We start from the raw sequence: 25649 nt of genomic DNA, 5'->3' as shown, positions 1-25649 counted from the left end.
GCGATCTACCAGTGATGGAAGAAACCTGATCTCGGTAGCTCAAGTATTTTCTCATTAACCTCATGATTTTGTCATAAACTTTGTTGGGTCTAAACGTCCTACTTAATTTTTACATGCTAGAGACGCCGATGGTTTTAAGTTTTCAAGAGAATACAGGACGAGAAATCTACAAAACTTCTTACTTTTGTAATAATTGTTAATATTTTATTAATGTAAATTACCATATTTAGTCAAGAGGAAAAGAAAACTTGCGTTTTATGAATTCCTATGTTTCATCCAGAACCTGGCTCATACAAAATTGTATAAATAATATCTTACATTTCATTTGTTCTATTCATTAATAATCTCTTCTAAAATAATATGTACTAACCATACAATTCACAACTACTAGGAGTTTTTCACATGCACGAAATATATTTTTATGGTTCGAAACTCATAATTTATTTCTTCATACTGTCAAGTCCCTAACCTGTTAGAAAGAACTGTTTCAACATGTCTTATCTTGTCTTTCATTTCATGAAGTTTCTCTTTCTCCATAACCATTCTTATTTTATTAGGAAATTCAAGACTCTCTTCTAATTCATCGTTTCCAAATCTGAAAGGTTCTTCAAATAATTCTGTGGTATTTTCCAACTGAGTAATTTGTTGCGATAGCTTTGCAACTCTTTCTTCTAAACCAGAGGAACGCCAATCACTAGCTGGATCGTTTCCAGAATTGTTTTCATTCTCAGTTCTATTTAAAGACGAATTTTCAAGTTGGAATTGTATTTTGTCTATCATATTTTCTAAACGTTCTTTAAAACCTAAAATTCTATTTTCTGTCAGATTCATTTCCTGTACAAGAGTGTTTACTTTTTTCTCAAATACTTTTTTACTCTCCTCTTTCGAACGTAAACTGTTTCCTAAAATTGCCATCGATGTCTCAGTTCCCTTTTGATTCATATTTAAGAACGTCTTAGAATTGTTGAATAAATTACAAACATTACTTTCCTGTTTTTCACTTGAAATAGTGGCGCTTTCAGCTCTTATTGTCTCATTTTTATTAAATTGGTTTTCCGAATCAGAAGAACCTATTTTATTTCGCCTCTCGGAAATATTTTGTATGGCGTTAGTTGTAGTATCTTCTTTAAGTTTTGAATCTACCGCCAGTATAGTTTTGGAACTGAGATTTTTAATACTGGAAATTGGAGACTGTACTTTGTTTTTAGAGTTGACACATAAAACTTGCTGCCTAGAGGAAGATGAAGTAGGAGAGATTTGTGCATGTTTAGAGTATGAGTTAGTGGCACGTTTCACATCGTTACTTGACTGTGAATCAATATTACGAGCTTCTTTTGATTGTGAACCTGGAATACGTATTTGTTTTCTTCTTAGACTGTAAGGAATGTTTCTTTCACTCTCTTGCCTTGAACGGGATTTCCTAGAACATACCTGTTCTTGTCTTGAAGAAGAGTCACGTACATGCACACTTTCTTTCCTTAAATGTGTACGCTGCTGTTGCTGGTTCGCGTACAAGCTGCTTGAAGATTTTTTGTCTGGTCTCAAGCGGAAACTAGAAGTGCGTCGGTGTTCCTGATTTGAACGCATACTAACAGTGCTTCCTTTTCCATGGCTTGGGCGAAGACCAATTTTCTCTCGACTTGACCGAGAGTGGTTGGCATGTGCATGTCCTGTGTAAAAGCTACTAGTTCGTTGTTCTAGTTTTGAAGGACGAACAGCTGAAGTTTCATACTTTTTTTGATTTGAGTGACTAGGGTTTCTGATAGAAATTACTTTATGATCATCTTTTAAAGGATCTCCTGTCGTGTTCTCGGACTCAGGTTTGAGGCTAGAATCAACAATGAGTTCTTGCTTCTCCGTGGAGTAAACGTCATAATCACTCTTGTCTACTTCAATTGCACCTAAACTTTTAATTGGTTTAAGCACCATAGGGGATTCAGTGCTACAAGGCTGATCATCCTCCTTTATGCTAGATTTAGATTCGACAAGTGAGTTACTAAACAGTTTATTTATACTATTTTGTGCGTTATCCTCTTGCCTTGTCACAGCATTAGTGTAACTTAGTGGATCATTTAATTCATCCACACTTTCCATGGACATAATGCATTTTAGACGCCTTGTAACACTACGCACTCTCCCACGTATCTGATTCTCAGCCATTATTGTGGCCTTTTTAATAATCTTGTTCACTTCCTGTGATACACTAGGTGCCAGTTCATTTCCAACTTTCTTTGTAATTATGGAAGCAATTTCCCTTTGTATTATATTTTCTGAATTCACCAATGCCTCATGAATTGCTTTAGCTTGGGTGTACCCATATGATAACACTTTTCCAAATTCTTCTTCGTTACTAATATCACTTCTTGAATCAAGAGTTTCTGTGTCGTCCTCGCTGCCTTCTTCGCTTTTAAAATCAAGCTGTTTAATTTTCTTCCAAGTTGTCTCATCAATACCTTTATTAACGCGTAAAGTATCTAACGTTTCGTAAAACGATCTATATTTCAAATTGCCGCGGATTGTTTCTTCCGTGCAGCTGCTTCGTATGGAGAGATCTGTCAACTTCGATTCCATTGGTTCCACTCCTCTGTGTCCTAGTGCATCACGTTTACGACTAGTACTCAGGTTTTCTGTTAATGGAAATACAACAAAATTCGAGCCTGACTTTTTTATGACAGGAATATACTCTACTTGCCAATTAAACGATGTTTTACTTTCATTATCTGCAATTTTAAGTAGCTTTTCAGTTTCACCTTTGTATTTACCTAATTCTCTGAGTCGATCGGTAATAAAAGTTAGGCTCTTTGCACCAATGTATTGTAATATTGCATCCGAGAGCACTTCTTTTTTTATAGTTTTACATGGTTTTCTTATATCATCATCTGGTACAGTAAAAGGTCTTTCTGTTTCTATTCCATCTTTAGAATTCTGAGAATTCGATTTTCGTACTTTTATCGTACGCTTTGTTGGCACAAGACAAACCGCTACTAAGCTCGATCTCTGCATTGCTTCTGGTGCTATCTGTAATTTCTGACTACGTCTTTTTCTTTCTTGTTCTAGTTCGTACAGAAGATCCTCATCAATAATATATGCTTTTCTTTCATTTCCAATTGATTTACGAATTTCTTTCAACTTCTGGATTTCATTATATCTGTCATCTCTTTTCATTTCTAGAGAGTCAGTAAATTTAACAGGACGCATTTCGTTTTCTTTGGCTTCGTCTTTCTTTGCAGTATTCTTGTCTGTTTCATAATTTGTTAAAGCTCCAGAGCTTAGTGTTTTTGTAATCATGTTACCTTCTAATGCAATCCTACCTTGTTGTGATATTTCTTGATCTTGTTTTAATACATTGCCATCATTTATCACGGTATCAACTACAGGATCTGTGGGAAAAGCCTGTACTGCTTCTATAGAGACACTTGGATTGATTATAACTGTTGTTGGCTTTCCCCATTCTCTTCGAACTCTCTTTCTCTTTGTTCTAAGTGTTTGTGCATCACTTACTTTACTATTCTTTGCATTTATATGTTGTGACTGTCTTTTTTGCATCGAAGCATCAGTGCCTATCATACGCTCTTTACTCGTTATTTGCATAATATCGGTAATTTGTTTTCTTTGCATCGGTGCATGATATATCGTTGTTTCACTATTTATGTTCTTTGCAAGATTTTCCGCTAAACTATATGTTGTTCTTGTGGTCTTTAATTGAGGATAAGCATGTTCTTTCTCTACTTCACACTCATAGCCCATAGAATTTCTTATATAATTTGCAATTTGAGTAAGACTAACAGATATTTCCAATGCAGAAAAGAAGTTGTCAACACTTCCATCACTCTCCGTTTGTAACATTCCAGAACTAGTTTTATTTTTTTCTTTGACATCTAAAGAAACACCATTGTACATTTCTTCCTGTTTGACGTTCTGTGTATGGTATTCTGAAGGGGTAACTAATTTTTGATATTGTGTTTTTTGTGCATGAGGCTCTAGAAAAGGCGTAGATCTTTCTTGAGAAGAAGTTACAGATTTTTCACCTTCTCTATTCTGTGTGCGTTGCTCGGAAGAAATAGCTGATGTCTTAGATGATGTGGTTTTGCGTTTTGAAGGAGAAACAGACCTCTTGGGTCGAGTGTCCTGCCTGAGGCATTCTGGAGAAGAAGAAACTAATATTTGCTGCTGCTTTGTCTCTCCTGTAAGAGAAACACTTGAGCCCTGATGTGTATTTTGCAAATGATGTTCAGCAATAGAAATAACTGATGTCTTACGTTCTCGATCTTGTTTAATACATTCTGAGGAGGATGTTGATCTAAGATATTTTTTTCCCTTCACATGGCGTTCTTGGGAAGAAGTAGCTGATTTCCGACGTTTTGTGCTTTGCGAACGACATTCAGGAGCAATTTCTCTCTCTCGCTCCTTATGGCTCACTGGAGTAACTGGAGAAGAAATAACTGTTTCCTGTTGTTTGATTTGCAGATTGTTTTCGGAAGAAGAATTATCTAATTTATGGTATGGGTTTTGAGTACTCCGTTCAGAGGAAGTAACAGATTTCTCTGCTCGTATTGGGGAAGGAATACTAGTTTTTTGTTGTTTTTTGCTTTGTGTTTTCTGTACAAAAGATGTGTTCTTTTCTGCTTGCTTTGTTTTCTGTGTTTGATTTGTTGGACAAGAAGTTTTTGTTGGTTGGGCGCTTTCTTCCTCAATAGGACTTGGTAAAAGGTTGCTATCTAAAAATAACTCTTTCACATCCTCTGTATACGTTATTACAGAGTCACAATCTGTTCGTTGTTCATTCGTATCACCAATATAATGAGTCGGAGAGTCATTATCTCTTTTCTCTTTTGTTTCCTTTGTATGACGTTCAACAGAAGTGCTATTTGTTCTCGTCTGTTTCTTGTCATGGGAAAGACATAATTTTGAATTAGTAGGCTTTTTCAAGCTTTGAGTATGATGTGGTAACGAAGCACTAATTGATCTCTGATGTTTTGTGTCTGGTGTACGACATACTGGAGAGCAACTAGATGGCCTATTTTTCACTCCTGTATTCTGTGTTGCAACCTTGTCATCTTTTTCCGTTTTTGCTAAAATCTGATTTTCTTGCAATTCACCTTGAGATAATTGACTTTCGCCTAGTTTCATTATGATTTCATTTGCCAAATCAGTAATGCTAAGGATACGTGTAGCATATTGTTGTATTTCACTTTGAGATATTTCAGCAAATTGCGCTTCTAGTATAGCAATTTCCTTCATAATGTTCTCTTTAATATCTGAATCTTGCTTCTCCACGATGGCACTTTCTTCTTTCTTTTTATTTTTAGACGAATTCTGTTTTCTTTTCGAAACAGTGTGTTGTTTACTACGAGGCGACTTTCGGCGAGAAAAGGATATGAGAGATTGACTTTTTATAGTTTTACCATTTTTTGTGCTTTTGTTTGGTTTGATGGTTCCGCTATGTCTCTTCTCAGAGGTTTTGATAATCTTTTCCTGTGGGCAAACAGTTTCCAGATTGGTTTCTTTTATTACTATCTCTTTCCCTTCATCGTACGTATATGTCAATGCAGCAATTGCACGTGCACTTGTACCCTTTGTAATAGATTTTTTCTCTGCAAGTACATTATTATTATCTATTCTTTGTGTTAACATTATTTTACTTTTACTTGAAGCCTGACCCTTACGTGATTGGTGCTTTCCATTTGTTACAGCTGTTTTGTTTGTATGTTTCTTGACGGAAGAAAACTTTGAATTTGATGCTGCTCGAGAATTTCCCGGTGTTAAAGTTCGCTCTGAATCATCAGACTTTCGTTTAGTTTGATCGAAAGGAAGTTGAAATTTTACATGTTTGTAATCCGGCTTTGGTTTGATGAAAGTGGTTTCCTTTTTAAGTTTCGTAATAATGGAGAACTGGCTTGCATTTGTTGGCAAGCGCTTCTTACTGTTTTGTGTGCTCACTCTCATTGTGGTGGTTTCATTTTGTCTCTTCTCAGAGGTTTTGACGATCTTTCCCTGTGGATCAATAGCTTCCAAATTGGTTTCTCTTATTTCAATCTCTTCCCCCTCATCGAATGTATCTGTCAATATCGCTATTTCGCGTTCACTTGTTTCCTTTGTAACAGATTTTTTCTGGCCTTGTGTTACCTTTGTTTTACTTTTGTTTGAAGCCTGTTCCTTATGTGATTGGTATTTGTCATTTGTTACAGTTGTTTTGTTCGTATGCTTCTTGACGAATACCTTTGAATTTGGAGCTGTCTGAGATTTACCTTGTGTTAATGTTACATATTCGTTGTTAATCTTGGGTTTCGAATACCTTGATAGATTCGTAACTTCCTGAGCTGCTGCTTGATATGTTGAACCATCAAGTGTGCTCTCTTTAGTTTGGTCTGTTACAAATTCATTTGGCTTAACATCTTGGACTTGTGAAACATCGAGTATTGCTACTTGTACAGCTGCATCTGCTAAACCTTTTTCTTCTTTTGAAAGAATCTCACTTTGAACACCTAAAAGATCTAACGTTTGAATTAGGTAATTTTTCCAGCTTGATGTTCCATTTTGGCTATCTTCTTTATCATTGAGTTTTTCAGAATTTTTATCTTCATGATTCACGAGATTCACAACAGTCCCTGCTATTTTTGATTCCTCATTTTTGACTTTCACTTGCCTAACCGCAGTTTGACAAATTTTGTTCCCTTCAGTTCTTAAACACGTTACTGATTGGCCACGTTTATTACTTTCAATTTTCGTATTAGTTACAGATTGGCCACGTTTATTAGCTTCGCTTCTAATACTAGTTGAAAATTGGCCAGTTTTATTGCTTTCAATTTTAGAAGCAGTTACAGATTGAACAGACTTGTTAGCTTCAGTTTTACTAGCAGTTAGAGACTGTTCGGCCTTGTTTTCAGACTTCGTAGGGCTGACATTTTGATAAGTTTTAGTCTCCTCAGCTTTACTTTGTAAGTCTCTTGCTGCTTTAATTATTGAAATGTTTTCAATTGTATCCACTATATTCTTACCAACTCTGCTCATTTGTTTAGTTTTATTTATCTCTTCTGTTTTGTTACTTTTTCCAGATTTCTCAATTTTCTTCGTTTTCTTCTGTGTTGATGTTTTGACGACAGTAGTAGTATTAGGTATATTACCAGATGTAGAACTATTTAATTGATTTGAACTAGTTTCAAGTCGAGCAGAACTTGGAGCTCTTTCCTTTCTCGATGATTTAGGACTATTTACTTTTGCAATATCTCTGAGAAAAGAAAGAAAAAGGCTAGTTTGTAACCATGCAGAAGTGAAGTGATACGAGTTGTCTCCAGAAAGCCAAAGAAGCGTAAGCGACATCTAGTTGGAATTGCTGTGAACTTCTCTAGTGACCCCAAAGTTTTTATTTCGAGTGTCTTGTTTTCTCACGTTACGCTTGCTCATGTGCTACAGAAACTGATTTCTTGTTATTTTCTTTCTTTCTTTTTATTTAATCAACCGACCAGATAAGGTGTGAGGTGTATGAGGACCAATTACACCTAGAAAGCCAAAATATCGAAAACGAACTTCCGAAATATCCGGACTGCAGAGCTTTTGCATGCTAATGTATAGAACCAAATTATACTACTATCCAGTGGCGTATTTACGATTTTGTTTCGAAGGTGCTTTGCTAACTTTTCCTGAAAATGTGAAAATTCTGCAAGCTATTTCATTTACTTTAAAATAGTAAATAAGATTTCGGGATGGGGCTTAAGGCCGGAAGTCCTCCCTTAATACGCTACTGCTAGTGTCTATTGGATGTTGAATAGAACTAAACACGTCAAAACAAATATGATAAGAAACTTAGATGAGAAAGTTAGGAGTTAGTATAGGGAATTTTCTAAACAAATCGAACGAAACTAGAAATTAATCCACATTTGTGTTAACTATGATCTGGTATTATTTACGGATATTTTCTATATACCAGAAATTTTATAACAAATTACCTATAAAAGTAAAGTAAAAGGACAAATACAACGATCTAAAATAATAGATGAATGTTTAGAAATGATAAGTGAGATTGTATTGATGAGTGTTGAGTTTAAACATCAACTGTTTCATTATTTCATAAAATATGTTATATTTTTATTTGAGTGCTTAACGCATATGAATACGCTCAATAGAATTTTTTTCCTTGATGTAGTAAATGTAACAATACATAGAATATATCGGTCATAAGTTCAGGTTTGTGTGTCGCTTACGATACATTGGCTTTCTAGGGCGCTTACTTATAAACATAATATAAATGTATAATAAAAGAAAAAAAGTTACAATTTGACATCAGAACATACCTATCCAATGTTTAAGTTTGTACATTTTCCCTATCACAAATAAATAAAATTAATAAATGAGTACAATACCAAACTCAACACACAATCCCTTAGAATTGTCGATTTTAAAACAAGTTCAGTGTATAGTTTTAGAAAAGGGTAAGAAATTCTATAATATTCTATAAATTCTATAAATTCTATAATTATAGTATTCTATAGTATTAACTTTCTCATTTTATTTTACAAATAACTAATCGAAAACGAAATTAGAGATTCTTAAATCATTAAATCTACTATAGATAGACTCTACAACTTCTTTCTGTATGATTAAATTTCAAACTTTATTTTATTTTCACAATACAGTGTTGTCTCGTAATTCGGATATTTCTAACTTAGAACGTTCCTCAGTTCGAATGATAAAAGTGGATTCGGAATTCGAATGAAGTTATACCTTTGGGAACAGTTATGGAATTAGAGGTTAGTAATGAGGATATAGAGAAATTAATAGATGATCACAATATCTAACAGACACACAGTCTTTATCTCTATGATTATTATACGAATAGACAGCTATTTATATGAATTTAAAAGTGTTTTTTTTTTCACATTGATGATGTCCTGATTAAAATTTTTGTTTAATGTTAAAACTGAGAAAGTTTTAGGTTTATATCTGTATTATAATTTATGAAATACCAAATATATATATTTTTAAATTAATTTGTTTTTTATTTTTTATTTAATTTTATTTTTTATGGAAAAGGATTAAATTCTTACGTAAATCTCGGTTTGAACAATTCAACGTTTGAACGACTTTTTTTTCAAGCCAATAAATATATAGGGTTATGATTAGGAATTATATTTCTGGACTTTCGGCATCTATGGCCATATTAACCTTTTACATATGAAGAATTACGTCCCTCGGTGAGCATATTGTACAGGAAATTGGGGAGGAAGAAAAGAATAAGGAAGGAAGGAAGTGGCCTGGGACTTATATAGGTATCATCACGGCATTTGCCTAGTGTGGATGCGGAAAATCCGGGAAAACCACATTCAGGATGACTGGCCTAAAAAACGCTGTTACACATTTTCGACGTAGTTTCCCCCACCGAGTCTGATCATGCATCCATATTGTATTGCTGTGCAAAAGTAACTGTTCAGTGTTGCAACTCTGTCATGTTTAGAAATAACGAAAACAAAGTTTCAAAGGAACTATATACCTGTTTCCTTACCTTGTCATTATGAGGGAAGATACTGCTTGACATGAAAACTACATTGCATAAAACACGAAATCAACTTAAAAACACAAACCAACTTGTGCTTGTATAAATATAGGATTTCATTAATTATATACATATGGTGTATCTTATCATTTGTTTTTATATTGTGTTTATTTCTTTTAATATTTCTTTCATATTGACTGATTTACTGTTTTATAATTATTATTGTACTGCATTATTCTGTACTAGCTGAAATACCTTTCATCGGACGAGGAAGATAAGGTTTATGCAGTATATCATATTTGAAGATAAAAAAACAAGCGAAATAAATCTATACGAAAAAGAAACGCATTCGGCGTTGTCCGTGTCAATTTCAGTGAAATATACAAATAACAAAGAGCAACGCCTTTGGCGTTATCCTTGTCAATATCGGTGAAATATATAAAAATGAAGAGTAACGCCTTTGGGGTTGTCCCTGTCAATATGAATGAAATAAATAAATACCAAAGGTCAACGCCTTCAGCGATGTATCTATCAATGCCCGGAACAACTGCCATGTCCTTCTTGCCTAAAGTTGAACTCAAGTGTTACTAGGACTGTCACCAACTAACTTAGTGATATTGAAAACTATGGATTTGATACTAATATCGGTCATTTCGAATATGTTATTTTTCACGTCCTCCAATCTCCTATGACGATGGGAGATGAAGTTGGACTTTAACGAGTTGAGAGCGTTATCTTGGCGACCCCATAAACTATGAATTTAACACTAATATAGGTATTTTTGGATATAATATTTTTTTACACCGTTTCCCCAACCCACCATAATAATCTGGGATAAAGTTAAACTTGAGTGGCATCGGGAAAATGTTACGTACATCTCAGCGACCCCGAAAACTATATAAATTTGACTCTAATATTCAGTGTCTCGGGGGATTTATAATCTCCCTTAATCCACAATTTTCCCCCGTGCTGACTTTTTTTAAAAAAAGCAAGCTTCATAGGCGATTAGATCTGGTAAAAAAAATTATCTCTGTGAAAAATTTGGTGGCTTTAGGTCATTCCTTTCTATGCAAAAAGCTATCAACAAACAGATACACACATACACACATTATTTTTATTACTAAAGATAACATATTTCTGCTGTATTATAAAACTAAACTAAATTCCCCAAAGACTTTAGGAGAGAAGTAGAAGTAGATACAGCATGTATGGATTGAGAGCTTCGATTTTATATGAAGCATAAACTTTATTTCATTGTATATCTCGAGTTTACGCAACCACATTCAGGATAGGACTTTTGAAGGCACAATAATTATACGAAAATACAAAAGACAGGACAACGAATAAAGTGGAAGGGTGGCGAATAGTGCAAGTGGAACAGACGATTCTCCAGACATCATCCAAACATGTACTAATTTATTGAAGAAGTGAAGCATGATCAAACACAGAACGAGATTCTAATGAGTATTAGATCATCGGAGTGTAGCTCAGAAAAAAGAAGTGGTATCGAGTGAATGATCGACTTGGTATTTTAAAGGACAGGCTTAAAAACAATGAAATTAGTTTATTTTCATACGAATTGGATGCTTAACTTACCTGTACTTGTTTACTTTTAATGCATATTTAATTTAATCGATAATTTATTTTACATTATATTTTGGGTAATAAAATAAAGTTCATTCTAAAAAAAAAACAAGTTTTTTCTCATTTTCCTTTAGTTTTGCTGATAAAATGATAAAAATTGAACTTTTTCCACAAAATAAAAAATATTCACCATAGCTTAATATATCAATATCAATTATATAGATAGATAGATAAATATATATTTCAGTTTCTAAATTCTTCAGATAGTAAAGAATCTTCTCTCGTAATATCCCACTACTTAAACTTCTGTGAATTTTTTTATTGACCGCCATTTTAGACGTAACGAGGATCCTGTTTTTCGCCTAAAATGACGGCCACAAATCTTATCATTCATCTTTCATAACTGTATGAGACAAATGATTAGGCGACAAACGATGCAGGATCAAGAACAATACATAATTTGAGAGAACAGACATTACAAAAGATCGGTTAAAGAGATTTGCGATTAAAATTCTGCAGTATCAAACATATGTTGTAAAATACAGGTTAATCAGCAAGAGCATCTTAAATTACATTATACAAGGGCAGTTACCTAGGTAGAGATGCCACAGGCGGGATTTAGGACGCAAGTTGCTCCCTTGAGAATGCTTGGAAGACACAATTTTTCATTGAAAATGGTACAATCAAACCGAAGAAAGGCGAATTTGGGGGGGAAATGATAAATTTGGAGGTTTGCACCCAAGCCCTTGGGAGGACGAGCATCCTGTACACAAATATGTATTTATGATATCTACGTGGGTTTCCTTTCTCTGTGACATCTACAGCTTGGAAATCTACTGTTAGATGATACAACAAGCGTGGGTGGAATCTGTGCCATTAATATGCCAAATAAATAAAAATAAATTGAAACATATGTATATAATAAAATATGGGCGTATGCATTAAAAAAAAATCTTATAAAGCGGGAAAGTCTTCATGTGTCTAAATACTAAGGGCAGTCCTGAAAAATACATTAATCTTTAATGCTATTTGAGGCGTCATTTAATTCCTGAAGTTGATTTAGTACAGAAAAAAATTGGAGGCCAGTGACTAATGATATTATTCTTAAATATAGTATAAAAGCAAGGGGAAAAACAAAAATGCATGGATCATGCTAATTCTGTTTGCAAACCATATCAACTTTACTACTGAATGGATTAATATTTTACTTTTCACGATTAACGTTCTGGCTTTTAAAATAACTGAGACGATAAACTGTTTAAAAACTCGATAAGCTCTATAGGATCTTAGACATGGCCTTTCACCATACGTTTTGATGACGTACCCATATAACCAACAATTCTCCCCAATGACAAAAATTATGAGGGCAATATATAGTTTACCATTGGGTAGTTGAACTAATCGCTGGATCGGAATCTAAACCTACATACGTAGGTAGGACTCCCATCTCGGTTTAGCCAGGGCAGTGTCAGATTTACGTGCTCTTCCCCTTTAAAATGGTTCAAAACCCCAGGTGTCCTTTTTTCTCCAAAACAAGTTAATTCATTGTTTCGTGCGATTTTTTAAAAATCTATTTTATTATCCATCTATACTCAATTAATATGAATAATTCAATACTGCATTATCGGTTGATTCGCAGAATTTAAACAAAAAAATAAAAAGAAAAGTATAGGTCTATTGTTAGGAAATTTATTTGTCCCACTGGTAAAGTCTGTGTAATTTTTATAGGACGGCAAATGCTGGAAGTTTTTGTTTACTTATTGTAAGGTATTCCGTATATTTTCGTTGGGAAATTGTTGATAACTCATCATTCGCGAGTTTACATTGTCCAATTATTTTTGCTACTGGATATGTACAATCAGTAATTAAAAGTAAACAATCGTTAGAATCATTTGTATATTATGATGCTCATTGTCTTCATTTAGTGACATAGGGAAGTTTGCCACAAAGTTTCTGCTGTTACTGGAAAAATTCAATACGGGATATATATATAGGACGAAATTATTCATTATGTAGGAGTACCAAAAGATTATTACTGGAGTAAATCCACTTTGTCTTACAACACTGTTGTAAGCCTAGTCATCAAAATTCGAGAAATTCTCTGCTAAGTATGAAATTGTACTGGAACTTTCCGAAACTGAAGAGAACTTTCAAGTTGCTGTGGTTGGTTAACATTATCCTAATACAAAACCCTCTTGAATCTGTTACTACATATTTAAAAGTTATTCGTACTGAACATTCTAAGCAAACCATTCAGTACTATAACCAAATTGTATCACGCTTAATGAAAATTGTTGAGATAATTTCGTGAATAATAAGATGTAATAGGATCTTTCAACAGACTTACAAAAAAATGAATGAAAGAGTTGTCCCAAATATGTGAATTCCTGGACTCTGTAGACTTTGGAAATGTAGCAGATACAGTAGATTTATTGTACAAAGATTGTCGCGAAACACTTTTTGATCCAGTTAACAATAATAACGAAGTAAAGAGATAAGTCAAATTTACTATTAAGTAAGTTAACCCTTTACTCTCTCTTTTTCTACCGTAGAAATAGTCCTTAATATTCCCCCTTCCCCTAAAATTATACTATAAAACTAAAACTTCTATTTCAACATTCTTTTGGCCAGGAAATTTCGGGATCTCAGGATTATTCGCCGACATAAGAGCGCAAAAGGTTACGTATCGTAATTAGATTTGTCCAAATTTATCGATGGTGTAATCGTCACAATTTATGAAACTATAAACCTGATTCTGTTATCTATTTTAGCAACCATGTACACGTTTATATATTTCATTTAGTCCTCGAGGTGGTGGACAAACACCGTGCATGGGTTTTCTCAGAGTTCTCCCGTTTCTTCCCAATTTCTTCATTCCAATATCCCATTCATTCTCATCATCACCGTCTCCTTTAGCCTAAACGGCGTAACTGTGGGATATAAAACTGAAAGATTTTATGTACACTTCATTTAATCCTCAACTGGTGTCATGGTGTTATTTGACGCTGGTTGATAGGTTGTCGAATTTTACATTTTTTTTTAATACAAGTACAAATCAATTGTGAGATCAAAATGGCACTGATGGTGACAAACATTCACAGCGCCAGTTTTAACTTTGGTATTTTAGTAAATCACTATTGTAAAGATGTAACAACAAAATACGACAAACATTAAATTTTAGCCAAACAAAGTCATTCATTCTCTGCTGTCTCCTCTCAATGTTAACATATGAAAGACGCCCGCCCATAAGAAAAAAGTATAAGAAAATACCAAAAGATCATATTTCTTTCCTTGTATTCAGACAAAACTCTTTTAAGACAGAATTACTAACAATAACGTTAAAGAACTTCTTTGTTTTTGTGGTCAAGTGCTGCGCAATCTGAAATTCATTGGAAATATGTTCATTGACGAAAGTTTCCTACTTGCTCGTGTTAGAGTATGTTCAACTTCTCTGATTCGCTTTCTTAAGTCTTCCAAACGTTTATCTTCAAATGTTTCTATCCTTGGTTTATTTGAAGCTCGAATGCTTGGCTCGTCTATCAATTCCCTTTCCATTCTAATTTGTGAGATACGTCTTAGATGTTGTCTAATTCTACTAGTAATGCTTGTGGAATTTTGGTCAATTTCTTCCAGTTCTTCATCTTCTGTTATTATTTGTGTTGAAACTATACTGCTCTGGCGTATTGATGTTGCACTATCTATTTTTGATAGTATGTCATCTTTCATATGTTCTAGTTTGTGCTCAAACCCATGAATCTTAGATCCTGTAGAACTCATATCATGAACTATAGTATCGACTTTCTTTTCAAGTTCTTCAAACAGTTTCTTTCTAGATTGTTTTGCATATGCAAAGAGATCTTTTCGTTCGGGCCTTCCTGCCAAATTTCTTTCGGTCCTTGTTACAGAGAAACTAGTGAAACTGACTGACTTATTACTCTTTTTCTTAGCAGAAATATCATCCTTACTAAGCAATTCTCTTTCCGTATTTGATATTTTTTGAGTTTCTTCTATAGAATTAGCTTCTTTCTTTTCGTTGCTTTGTGTTTCATCATTCTCTTTTTCCATTCTAACCTCATCTGGTGTTCCTTGAATACTGTTTTCTCCTTCTTTAGCTGGTTCTATATTCGGAATTTCTTTTATATTGACGTTCTCGTCTTTCGTGTTTGCTTCTATACTATTGGAAGCATCTGGAAGGACATTTTCTCCTGCTTCAGTTTGTCGTATGCTAGATTTTCGTTCCATAGAGCTGTTCTGTTCGTCTTTAGTTATGACATAGTCTCCTGATCTTTTATCACACATTTCGTTCACTTCGAAATTATCGTTCTCTTTTGTAGAAAGCTTTTCTTCAGTAGCAGCTACTTCTTGCTTAATTTCGGATACCTGTGAGGAACTATTGATATTTGCGGAAGATTCTTCATGTTCTTTTGTATCTTGAAAATTTGTTTTATTTTCATTTGATTTGGAGCTAATTTTAGTCTGTAAATTGTTTTTATTTTTTTTGGAATCCTTTGTGGTGAATTCCTTATATTGATTTAAAGAGTAGACTACGGTTTTCCTTGAAGGCATAATCCCAGCATTATCATCATCAGATAGTAAGTCTTTTAGTTCGAGAGTGAGATTTCGCACTTTGTCACGGATTCGAAATTGCGCATTTTCGGTTGCTGCTCTAATAATTTCGTTAACTTCTTCAGATATGCTAGCTTTTACTCCGTTTTCTGCATGTGTGCTAGGTTTCTCAGCAATTGTGTAAACAATATCCTTTTTCATCTTCCTTCGAGATTGCTGAAGAATTTTGTGTATCTTTTTTGCCTGCAAATAACCGTACGATAACATTCTCGCAAATTCCATTTCGCTATGTGTTTGAGGCTTTAGGGCGCTAAATACGCCAGCGGAATCACTATATGATATTTCCTCATTATATTTAGCATTCAGTTCAATCTTTTCATCATGACTACATTTTACTACTTGGTCATTCCTTTTTGTTTGGCGATACTTCATTCCTTCATGTTCAATTATTTCATCTTCCCATCTGACTGTAGAATCTTCACAAACTTTACTAGTTATAGGTGATTCCGAATATTTCAATGCAGACGTCAAATCATTGACAGTTTTCGAAGTATTTTTATTATTTATTGTCTTGTGATGTTTTCTTCTTTTACTATGGTTAAGTTTTCTCGTTTCAGATTCTTTTGAATAAAAATTATTATTATTTTCAGTTTTATCATCACCTAATATTTTATTATCCATTTCGAAACTTTCACTATTATTTTGTGTCTTTTTATCTTTTTCCATGTGAATGCATAAAATAGTATTGCTTGTGTTTACCTCTTTTGATGCTAGTGACTGAACCCCAATATTTGACATTTGTATTCCTATAGAGCGCTTTCTCAACAACTCATCTGATTGCTTCTTCACGGGTGTTTCCCCTGCTTTGTCCTGCTTTCCTTCTAACTTTCTCTTTGTTCCACGTTTTTTCTTTGTTGTCTTTGACGACTCAACAACTTTATCTTTTGTTGTATCACTTTGCAAGTTCTTTGGTTCTGATTCGTTCTCCGGTTTCTTTTCGATTGAATTAGTAGGAGATGAAGCTTGTTCTTCCTTTTCCATGTTCTTCTTCAAACTTAGCGAATTATTTTTATGGTGTTCTTTTCGAGAAGTTGCTTTTTGTATACGCTTTTCTTTCTTGTATGGTTTGACACCTTCTTCCGTTTCTTTATTAATGGGTGATGATGAACTACAATTAATGTTACTGTAACATTCTTTAAACGCTTCTGCTATGTCTGTATCACTAGAAGGAGGTGATACTCTGGCTAAGTACAAGGGATCTCCAAGAGCTGACACAAAGGTGTCGACACTGTCATCGCTTTGAAGTCCTGGAGGAAACGAGAGAATCCAACTGAATTCTTCTCTGGGACAATTATCTCGAATAAAACTTTGGTTCTGTCCTGTCCCTCTTTTGTCATGTATACGAGCGTACATGTTCCCGGGTATATTTCGTAACTGATCACGTTTACCATTTCTTTCTCTGTGTTGTTTCACTGGCCATATACGCTTGACACGATTTGAACTTTTTATACGATCATCTGATTTGCACATATGCGAACATTTATGTTGATGTTGCTTAATATTGTTTTCGTACGTTGCTATTTCTTTCGTACCTGGACTGTTAGATCTTCGTGATCCTGTAGGACTTAATCTAGCACTTTTTTCATGACGAATATCATTGATGCTCTTCTGATCAATGCGAGGAACACATCTGACTCTGACAGGAGATCTTGGAGACTTCGATCGTTCCGTCTGCTGATTTTTTACACTGTTTACTTGTTCTTCTTTCGTTTTAGATAAATACATTTTTGGATCTTCTCCCCGAACAGGAGATTTGTGAAATTTCGTTGAATCGCTCTCTTCCTTACTTAATGTTTGCACTGTTTCTTCTTTAGTCAAATTGTGTTTTGGTTGTTCTGAAGAAGAATTAACAGGCTGCTGGGCGTTTCTTTCCAAGCTTCTATCTTCACTGGTCAATAAGGTTTGAATTGACGGGCCTAAGGTGTTCAAAATTCTGCTGAAATAATGTTTCCATAATTGCACACCTGATTCATTGTCACTATTTTGCAAATCTTGATCATTACTACCCTGACTTTTTGCAGGGTCAATTGACTTATGTGTTGAAGACTTTTCTATTGACTTGTGCGCTAAAGATTTTTCTGTGGACAATTTATCTTCTGGATCTGAAAGTTCTGTTATTTTTATTACTTTCTCCGATGCTATTGGCGACAGTTGTTGTTTCAATGGCTTTTTTGGCTTTAAAGTGCTTCTAGGAGCAATCGTCTTTAATTGGCGGCCTTTATTGTTAATCCTTTCCAGACGCTTTCTTTTAATGAGATCTCTGGGAAGAAAAGAGGAAGTGGGTGTAGGATATCATAGAGCACTTTCAGCAGTATTACGTAATAATTTACTTTTCTTCCTATTAGCATTATTGCAGTATATTGAAGTCTGAAGTTTCATTATCTCCCTATTGTGTGAAACGAGTAATTCTTATTTGATCGTAAGTTTTAACTTGAAAGTGTCTCTGATAATTTTCATTAAATTTTGATGAAAGTACTTTATTTGGCGGTATGAAAAACCGATTTAGCCAGGTTTTATCTTAGCGACAAATTAAGGGACACCTATAGGAAATTTAATTTCGAAGGCATCTTAATTACAACTGCCAGACGATTCGGACTTTTTTCAGGAATTTTGTCTAAAACACTCGTTTTCGGCGGATGAGAAAACAGTTTAGCTAGGTTTCGAATATGTAGAAACTCATATAGTTACTCTTGTACATTATTTTCAGGACAGTCATGCTTTTCATGGAATTTGGTACAAAAAAGTTTCCAACATACGAGGAATTGATTTAATGAGGTCTCAAATATTGAAAATTAAATTAGTTGCATAGTTGAGAATTTTTCATTACCATTTAGAAGCGTATGTAATAATTTTCTTCAAATTTGATAAAATCCCATCTAACTAGACACAAGACTAGACAAGATACAAGATAACTAGGCCACGATTTTGAGATAAAAAGAACATATAAAGGCATTTGTAACACATTTTTCGGAAGGGAAAAAACAATTAGGTTTTAGCCTTCAGAAACTCATTGGGATATGTAGAAAAATATGTTTAGTTATGCATAAATTTAACTTTGCCAATTTATGAAAACGGTTCTGTCAATTTTCATACATTTTGATGGAAGCTTATTTTCAGATATGCGAAATCAATTTAAGCGGGTCTTAACTTTGGGAAAAGTAATTTAGGAGAGTGTATAGGTAGAATTTTGGAATACTTATATTGTAAAGCATAAGCCATCACAATTCTAACTAAAGAGCAGGTCTTCATTTGCAACTTCACTCAGACAGACCATCAGATCTCGTTATAACTAGTTAAACTGAAGTTTGATCTTCCTAAACCTGTACAGTATATGCTTTTGATATCCTGTTGAGTGTTTGAAACTTAGAGCATGGTTTCTAGTTTCCACAAAAGATTCCTTTGGCATATTGGGAGATTTCAACGAGCGCTCTTAACAACTCATATGGAATAGAGGGTTAGTTTAAGTAGGCTGCAAAATGATAAGAAATATAACAATGTAAGCTAAATGCAGTCCGCAATTCCAACTTTATTAAGCCCCTCTTGGAAGAATTTCTACATTTTTTGTTACTTTAAGAAAAAATACAAAACATTGCTCGATGTGTAATAATGAAAGAACGTTGAATCGTAAAAATGTTCAACATCTATAGGAATTATCTTCAGGCTATCACACAAAATATACACTGGAGGAGAAATGAAGATCCATGGAAATAAACGAAATGTGCTACCTTAGGCTTAATGTTTCGTTTATTCTCTCATGTGATACTTCTGGTTCAGTTGTAGCTCTTTAAGGAAGTCGCATAGGCAAAAATTTCTAATTTAGAGTTATAAGCAAAACGAAGAAAGTTTATGTACTTCACTAATTATTGTATACGTCTTTCTTTCCTTACAAGGGACCATTCCAAATTGGTGAAATCAATTACTGAAAGTGATTGCTAGCACTGAATTCAGTACCAAAAGAAACAGAGAAAAAGAGGGTATTTAGTGGCAGACCGTATACAGAGTGAGAGATAAATGAGGGCAAAGTGCGAAGATAAAACGTAGAAAATGTCTAGAAATGTCTTGTTAATTTTGAAACGAGTAGAGAGATTGAGGTCAAATGTTGGGTATGAGGAATGCATGTTGAGCTCCACTGAATAGATGTAATGTGAACAGTGTTTTAACTGCCAATTGTATGTAACTGGTTAAAAGAAGAGTCATCAGTGTCACAACCGGCAAGGTTTGTAGGAGGGGGTCATTAATATATCAGAACCCTGTATGAAACAGGTGTCTTGGTGCAAGGTACCACGCCGGCATTCATCCAGTGGAACTACTTCTCATTCCGTTACACGTTGCAAACATTCTTCTTGATGTTCCGATTATATCTCTTTCTACCCCTCGTGCATACAACGTGCTAATGGATCGTACTACAGGGTCTCTAGTTCCTCATTCACGTCACCTTTACGACAGTATTGACACTTTGACATAGCGTGGAACGCCTCCTGTTACAGAGCTCATCCGTGGCTAAGCGGTTAGCGTACGCGCCTTTGGCCGGGTTCGATTACCGGCATAAGCTCATGTGGTTCGGATTCCACGTTAATCAGTAGGTCCACGTCTCATATAGCCTCGCTGCTGAAAAGAGACGTTAAACTCAAAATCAAGTCAACTCAGCCTCCTGTTACAGATGTAACTAATTGATTACCATTTTTAACCACATAGGAACAATATCGCATTTCACTTTTCTCTTGCACAGTCTGATTTCAATAGACGGTGTCCATCAAGAGCCATATGTGACATGATCCCTTTCCCATACATTCTTCTTGCGCTAAGTCCAACATGGTAGCTTTTCACATGTCCCTCATGATTCACATTACGCGTATTCAGTGGAGCTTTACATGTATTCCCCATATCCAACGTTTGACCTCAATCCCTCTACTCATTTCAAAATTAACATGGTATTTCTAGACATTTTCAACATTCTATCTTCGCACTTTGCCCTTATTTATCTCCCACTCTGTATAGGTCTGCCACTAAATACCCTCTTTTCTCTGTTTCTTTTGGTGCTGGAAACCAGTGCTAGCAATCATTTTCAGCAATTGAATTCACCAAATCGGAATGGTCCCTTGTTAATTTGTAGTGATACATTTAAAACCTTTACCGAAGCGACTTCTCTCAAGAGCTACTACTGCCTGGAGTCTGTTCTCGGCAGAATACATATGATTCGGATCTCACGCGAAAGTAATTCCATCCTCATATAGTCTTTATATTGAAAATGAACATTATAAATTCCCCTAAAAAAAAAATTAGCCAAGAGATGTTAGTAAAATGTTACGTTCATACCTCGTAATTGAATCCCAAAGTCAGCAATCCTAACTCAAATTTTCCACGTTTTTTCCCTCAATACTGCAATATTATTTTTAGGGGTTACCTTTAAGTACAGCCCATAATAATTGACTTCAAAGTTTCTCCCCATGTTTTGTTTTATTCCCAGTATAAAATGCTCTCACAATTGTCTTGTATCTGGAACTGCCTCAATACAAAATTACTTTAAAAGGATATCTACAGAAGTCCAAATGTTAAAAGTACCACCCTGCCATTTGTTTTGCTGGACTGTGTTAAACGTTCGAAAAGATTAATTCAATATTTATTAGTATTCCATTGATTTATTGATTGATTAATTGTACGTTGAATGAGAACGTCAGTGTCGAAGTAATTTTTACCCATCACGGAAATGACAATGATCAAATAATGATTTTCATAAAAGAACTCCCAAAATAGAACAGTGATGAAACATTGGACTTCTCAAAAAGTTTAAATTTAACTTAAGCTCGAGAAACTGTAGGAAAAAAAAAAAAGATTTACAAAATTAAAACAGATGTCATGATAAAGTTAAATTAATAAATATCAAAATAAAAATATAACAAGAAAACTACTAAAATAGTAGTAACAATATAACAGATCAGACAAAACCTGAAAAGAAAACCCAGAGAGAACGCTAACTATTTCAACCACATGAATAAAAGCGAAAATACGACTATTAAAAAGACGATTTCCCCGAAAACCTGACAAATATTATTAGTCAGTCCTAAACCTTCTCTGAGGTATCAGTATTCAGGACATTCTACAAGAGTGTGATGAATACTCAACAGGACATTAATCTTCAAAATATGGACGATTGGCCTTAAACTAAACAGGTACCTACGAAATCAGAGTGTCATACGCAAGAGCGCCAGGATCACTTTATCTTGACACTTAATACGAGCTCCCGTAAGTATGAACATACCAAGGGCTTACAGCATGAGGACGTATTCATTACGGTCATAAACTTGGACACCGTCCAAAAGAAAGGAGCAGCAACAAACATGATCTTTATCATTTAGCAGAAATATTTCATGACCATAGGCTAACGATGGTTCATTAGTTTCTACATAAATGATAGCAACAGAGCTGGTGCGATGAGCACCAATACCTAGCCAATTTCTCAAGTATCAAGATGCTTCTTAAATGTGGAATGAGCCAATAAGTAAGTAATACAACTATAGTTTAACTTAAACCGGATTCGACTATAATATATTCTCAACAGAACAATATGATTCCTACTTCAAGTGCGGTAGATACACGAAGCAAATTCATACCTCGGAGATAAGGGTACCGGCACTTGAGATTACGAAGATGTGATGCTCATGTTAAGCGGCGATCAAAGACCAAATTCATAAAACTGATTATATCAACAAAAGAAAGGGGAGTTACTAAGATACAAGTCTGTGTCTACAAGGCAAGTTCGTTGGCAGCAGGAGACCACACATAATATTTTTCACCAGAAGACAGAACGCCCAAATCTTTCAACCAGCAAACAAGAAAGTATTAATCTCATTTAAAGCTGTCAAAGAATATCGCAGGGAGTTCCTTAGCGGCGATTAAAAAAAAAAAAAAAAAAAAAAAAAAAAAAAAAAACTAGATCGTCAACATACAGTAGATCGCAGGGAAGAGCTTGGATCAGAGGATTGAAGGCGACAGTAGAGCTTCACGTCATTAAGGTTGAAAAGTCTCCTCCTACCAGATACGATTAAACTGCTGCAACAATGCGAGCTGACTATCGCGCGAGACGTTGCATAACATATCGTAAGATAAACGGTCAAGCTCTAACAAAATATTGGGCTAATCACGTAAAGTAGACAGTAATCAAAAAGAGAGAGAAAAAATGGAACAGTAAACGATTCTCAATATTAGCGTTACGAAAATTAACGGATTCCTTTTGGTAGGAATACGAAATCGATTAAGATTTACAGAATAGTCTGCAGAGTCAAAGATAGAAGAAATATATCTAATCAAAATGTTGGTTATCTCTGTGGAGTTATACTCTAGAACTTCATCTACTGTTAGTAGTATAATGGCCATTGATTAATTGAACTCGATGCCACACAGTAGAAATACGTACTGAGAAACGAGATATAGTCTTCCTAGCTTTGGAACTTTGAGAATTTAACAAGATAACGGGTACAAGCACGCAGAATAAGAAACGATTGGTAATTATTGGCATTGAGATTAAACATAGCAAGTGGGCAGTGACGAGTTCGAATACCCTCACGGTTGCTCGCGGACCACCATGAGGTTTGCCGACATGACCTTTGTCTCCACATTCTACACAGAGTATGGTTAATGCTGTAATTTATGTGCCTGTAGTATCTCTCCAAAAAATGGATGTTTCCAGTCAGCTTCCCAAATATATATTAAACCAGGTAACACCTCAAAATAATTTTGTAACCAGCAGTGACGATTTCTTAATGTTAGCACGTTTACCGCCGATAAACAAATAATTAAACCGTCGTTTATTATGGATATTCCTCAAAATAAACTTTAAAATATTTTTCTTGCTTTCACGATATGCTTGCTCTGTGTTTTAGTTCAAAGCACCAGCACCTTTTAATAGATAAAAAAATCGTTCAAGTATATCGCTATAGCAGGGCAACCAACTATACTATGTGTCAACGCAAGGAGTGGAAGAGCGTTGAGGAGATGCAAGACGTCACATGTAGCAGACAAGTTGACCGCTAAGTATCTGCGAGAACCTCCAGCTTTCTGCTAAATCGCACAGAGGGAAAATCAGTTTGGGTGGTTGACTGGAAAACATTTGGGACTCCATTTCGTAACGGTTTGCGTGAATGCAACGACCTAAAACCTATTGCTTCCGTTAACACAAAATTAAATGTATTTAGTATATTTTATCAAATTCAGTAATTAAATTTTCCAGCATTTGATTTTTTTAAAAATGTAAAAGAAATAACATGGTAATTAAATTGCAATATTTTACGTTTTTTATATGTTGTTTTGACAGTATTTCGGTCCCTTTTTGGATAATACCCTCCAAAATAGAACAGATGAGATACGGTAAGGCGAAATGAAACAAATGATTGATTTATATTTACGTTCTATTTCACCAACGACAGGATATAGGACGAGATCTACGTTTAAAATAGGATTTGACCATTGTAGTGCGTTCGATCTGGGACTTGATGAACCAACAACATTACACTTTGACCACTGGACTAAGAAAACTAGAAAACTAAAAAGGAAAAAGGAAAAGAGAATTTCTGACTGTGGCTTTGTGTTTATTTTGCGTTGTGGTTTTTAGAGCTCCTTTTTATTAGTAAGTTCAAGTTTCAATGTTGAATTCAAATGTTTCTGCGTTAACAAACTCTGGACATCTACAAATTTCGACATAATATATGACTGGTGGGAATCACTTATTTACATGAAGATGTTGTATTCTACCTTTGTAATGACGGTCGGTATTGGTATGGTGATAAGCAACCTGGCTTAAAATTTACTCTCTTGTAAGTATCTTCTTTTGTACCTTATCTCTCATAAGGTATAAACAGAACCCACAAACTTCGTAGTAACTATGGCGGCCAACGACTTACTCTCTCTGTGCTTCAACCGTCCGTTGCTAGAAAATCTTCACCTCGTCAGTGAGCACTAATCGAAGTCCACCTCGATTTTTGCGTTGTCTACCGCACCGTACATTCTAGTCCATATATACCAATTTTAGTTCGTAATTTTAGCGAATTTTCCTGGAGTTCTATATAATTTTAACGGCAACAGTTCTATGTGGTTAATATCTGAACACAGACTTTGATGAAAAGGCATGGAATGAGATAGAGAAGATAATATTTAATCACATCTCTATCATCAACAGTGCTGCGGCCAGTAGAGAAGTGAGGGAGACTGCTATAGTTGAGAAGAATGAGTGATCCAATTACCGTCAACTCACTATTCATCAGTTTGTTCTCCACCATATTAGATTTCAGTGAAATTGAAAGTGGTTTCGAAACAGACGGGGATTTTGATTTCCTCTGAGAGAGGATAAGGTCGTTAAGACGACAACGTATTTGCTTATTTGATTTGATGCCAGCAATATATGACGAGTGACGATGAAGTGCGTTAGTTTGAGAGCACTGCTTCGAATAACACGTGATGTTTTGTAAGTTTCGTTACATTAAGAAACAACTGGTGCTTTGCGTTTATAACCCTAAGATGAAGAAAGCTCAGTTTGTGTGGAAACGTCAGATATCTGGGTTGTAACATACTTCCAAGAAGTGGCGGTAACGAAGGCAAGTGGAACGGTAAGTGAGGTTGAAATGCTTTCTTTTAGGCGACGCTTAGAACTGGCAATGGAAATCCTTCCCATAACTTCAAGACTTCGGGTACGCTTCTCGTTGAAAAGCTGGGCAGTCCCTGATCAATTACACTGATTACTCCTTTAGTTAACAAAATTGGGTTTGATCGCTTTACAGGACAATATACAATGACTTCTCTGACCAGAATTCTCACAAATAGCAGCCGTTGCAAAACACGGCGTGCTGGTGTTCCCGAAATGCTGGTATTCAAAGCAGCAAAGAGGTCTTGGTGCATATCGTTGAAGTTTGAGGCGATAATAAACAACCTTCATAATCTCCAAGAGCATAGGTGGACT

At 34.9% G+C, this 25649-nt stretch overlaps 1 protein-coding gene across 1 annotated transcript in view; it reads right to left on the bottom strand.

Moving 5' to 3' along the window:
* Positions 1-416: 416 nt before the first annotated feature.
* LOC145666658 (uncharacterized) overlaps positions 417-25649 on the bottom strand; it is a 41030-nt gene continuing 15797 nt past the window's right edge. The window contains exon 4 of the mRNA XM_081734115.1: positions 417-7228. Coding sequence (XP_081590241.1) covers positions 457-7228 — 6772 coding nt within the window. The 3' untranslated portion in view covers positions 417-456. The remainder of the gene's footprint in view (positions 7229-25649) is intronic.

Source organism: Thermobia domestica, chromosome 12 (genome assembly GCF_964235325.1).
Source record: "Thermobia domestica chromosome 12, izTheDome1.hap1.1, whole genome shotgun sequence".
NCBI lineage: Eukaryota > Metazoa > Arthropoda > Insecta > Zygentoma > Lepismatidae > Thermobia > Thermobia domestica.
Note: the sequence above shows the minus strand (reverse complement) of the source record. Positions and strands in the feature narration are given on the sequence as shown.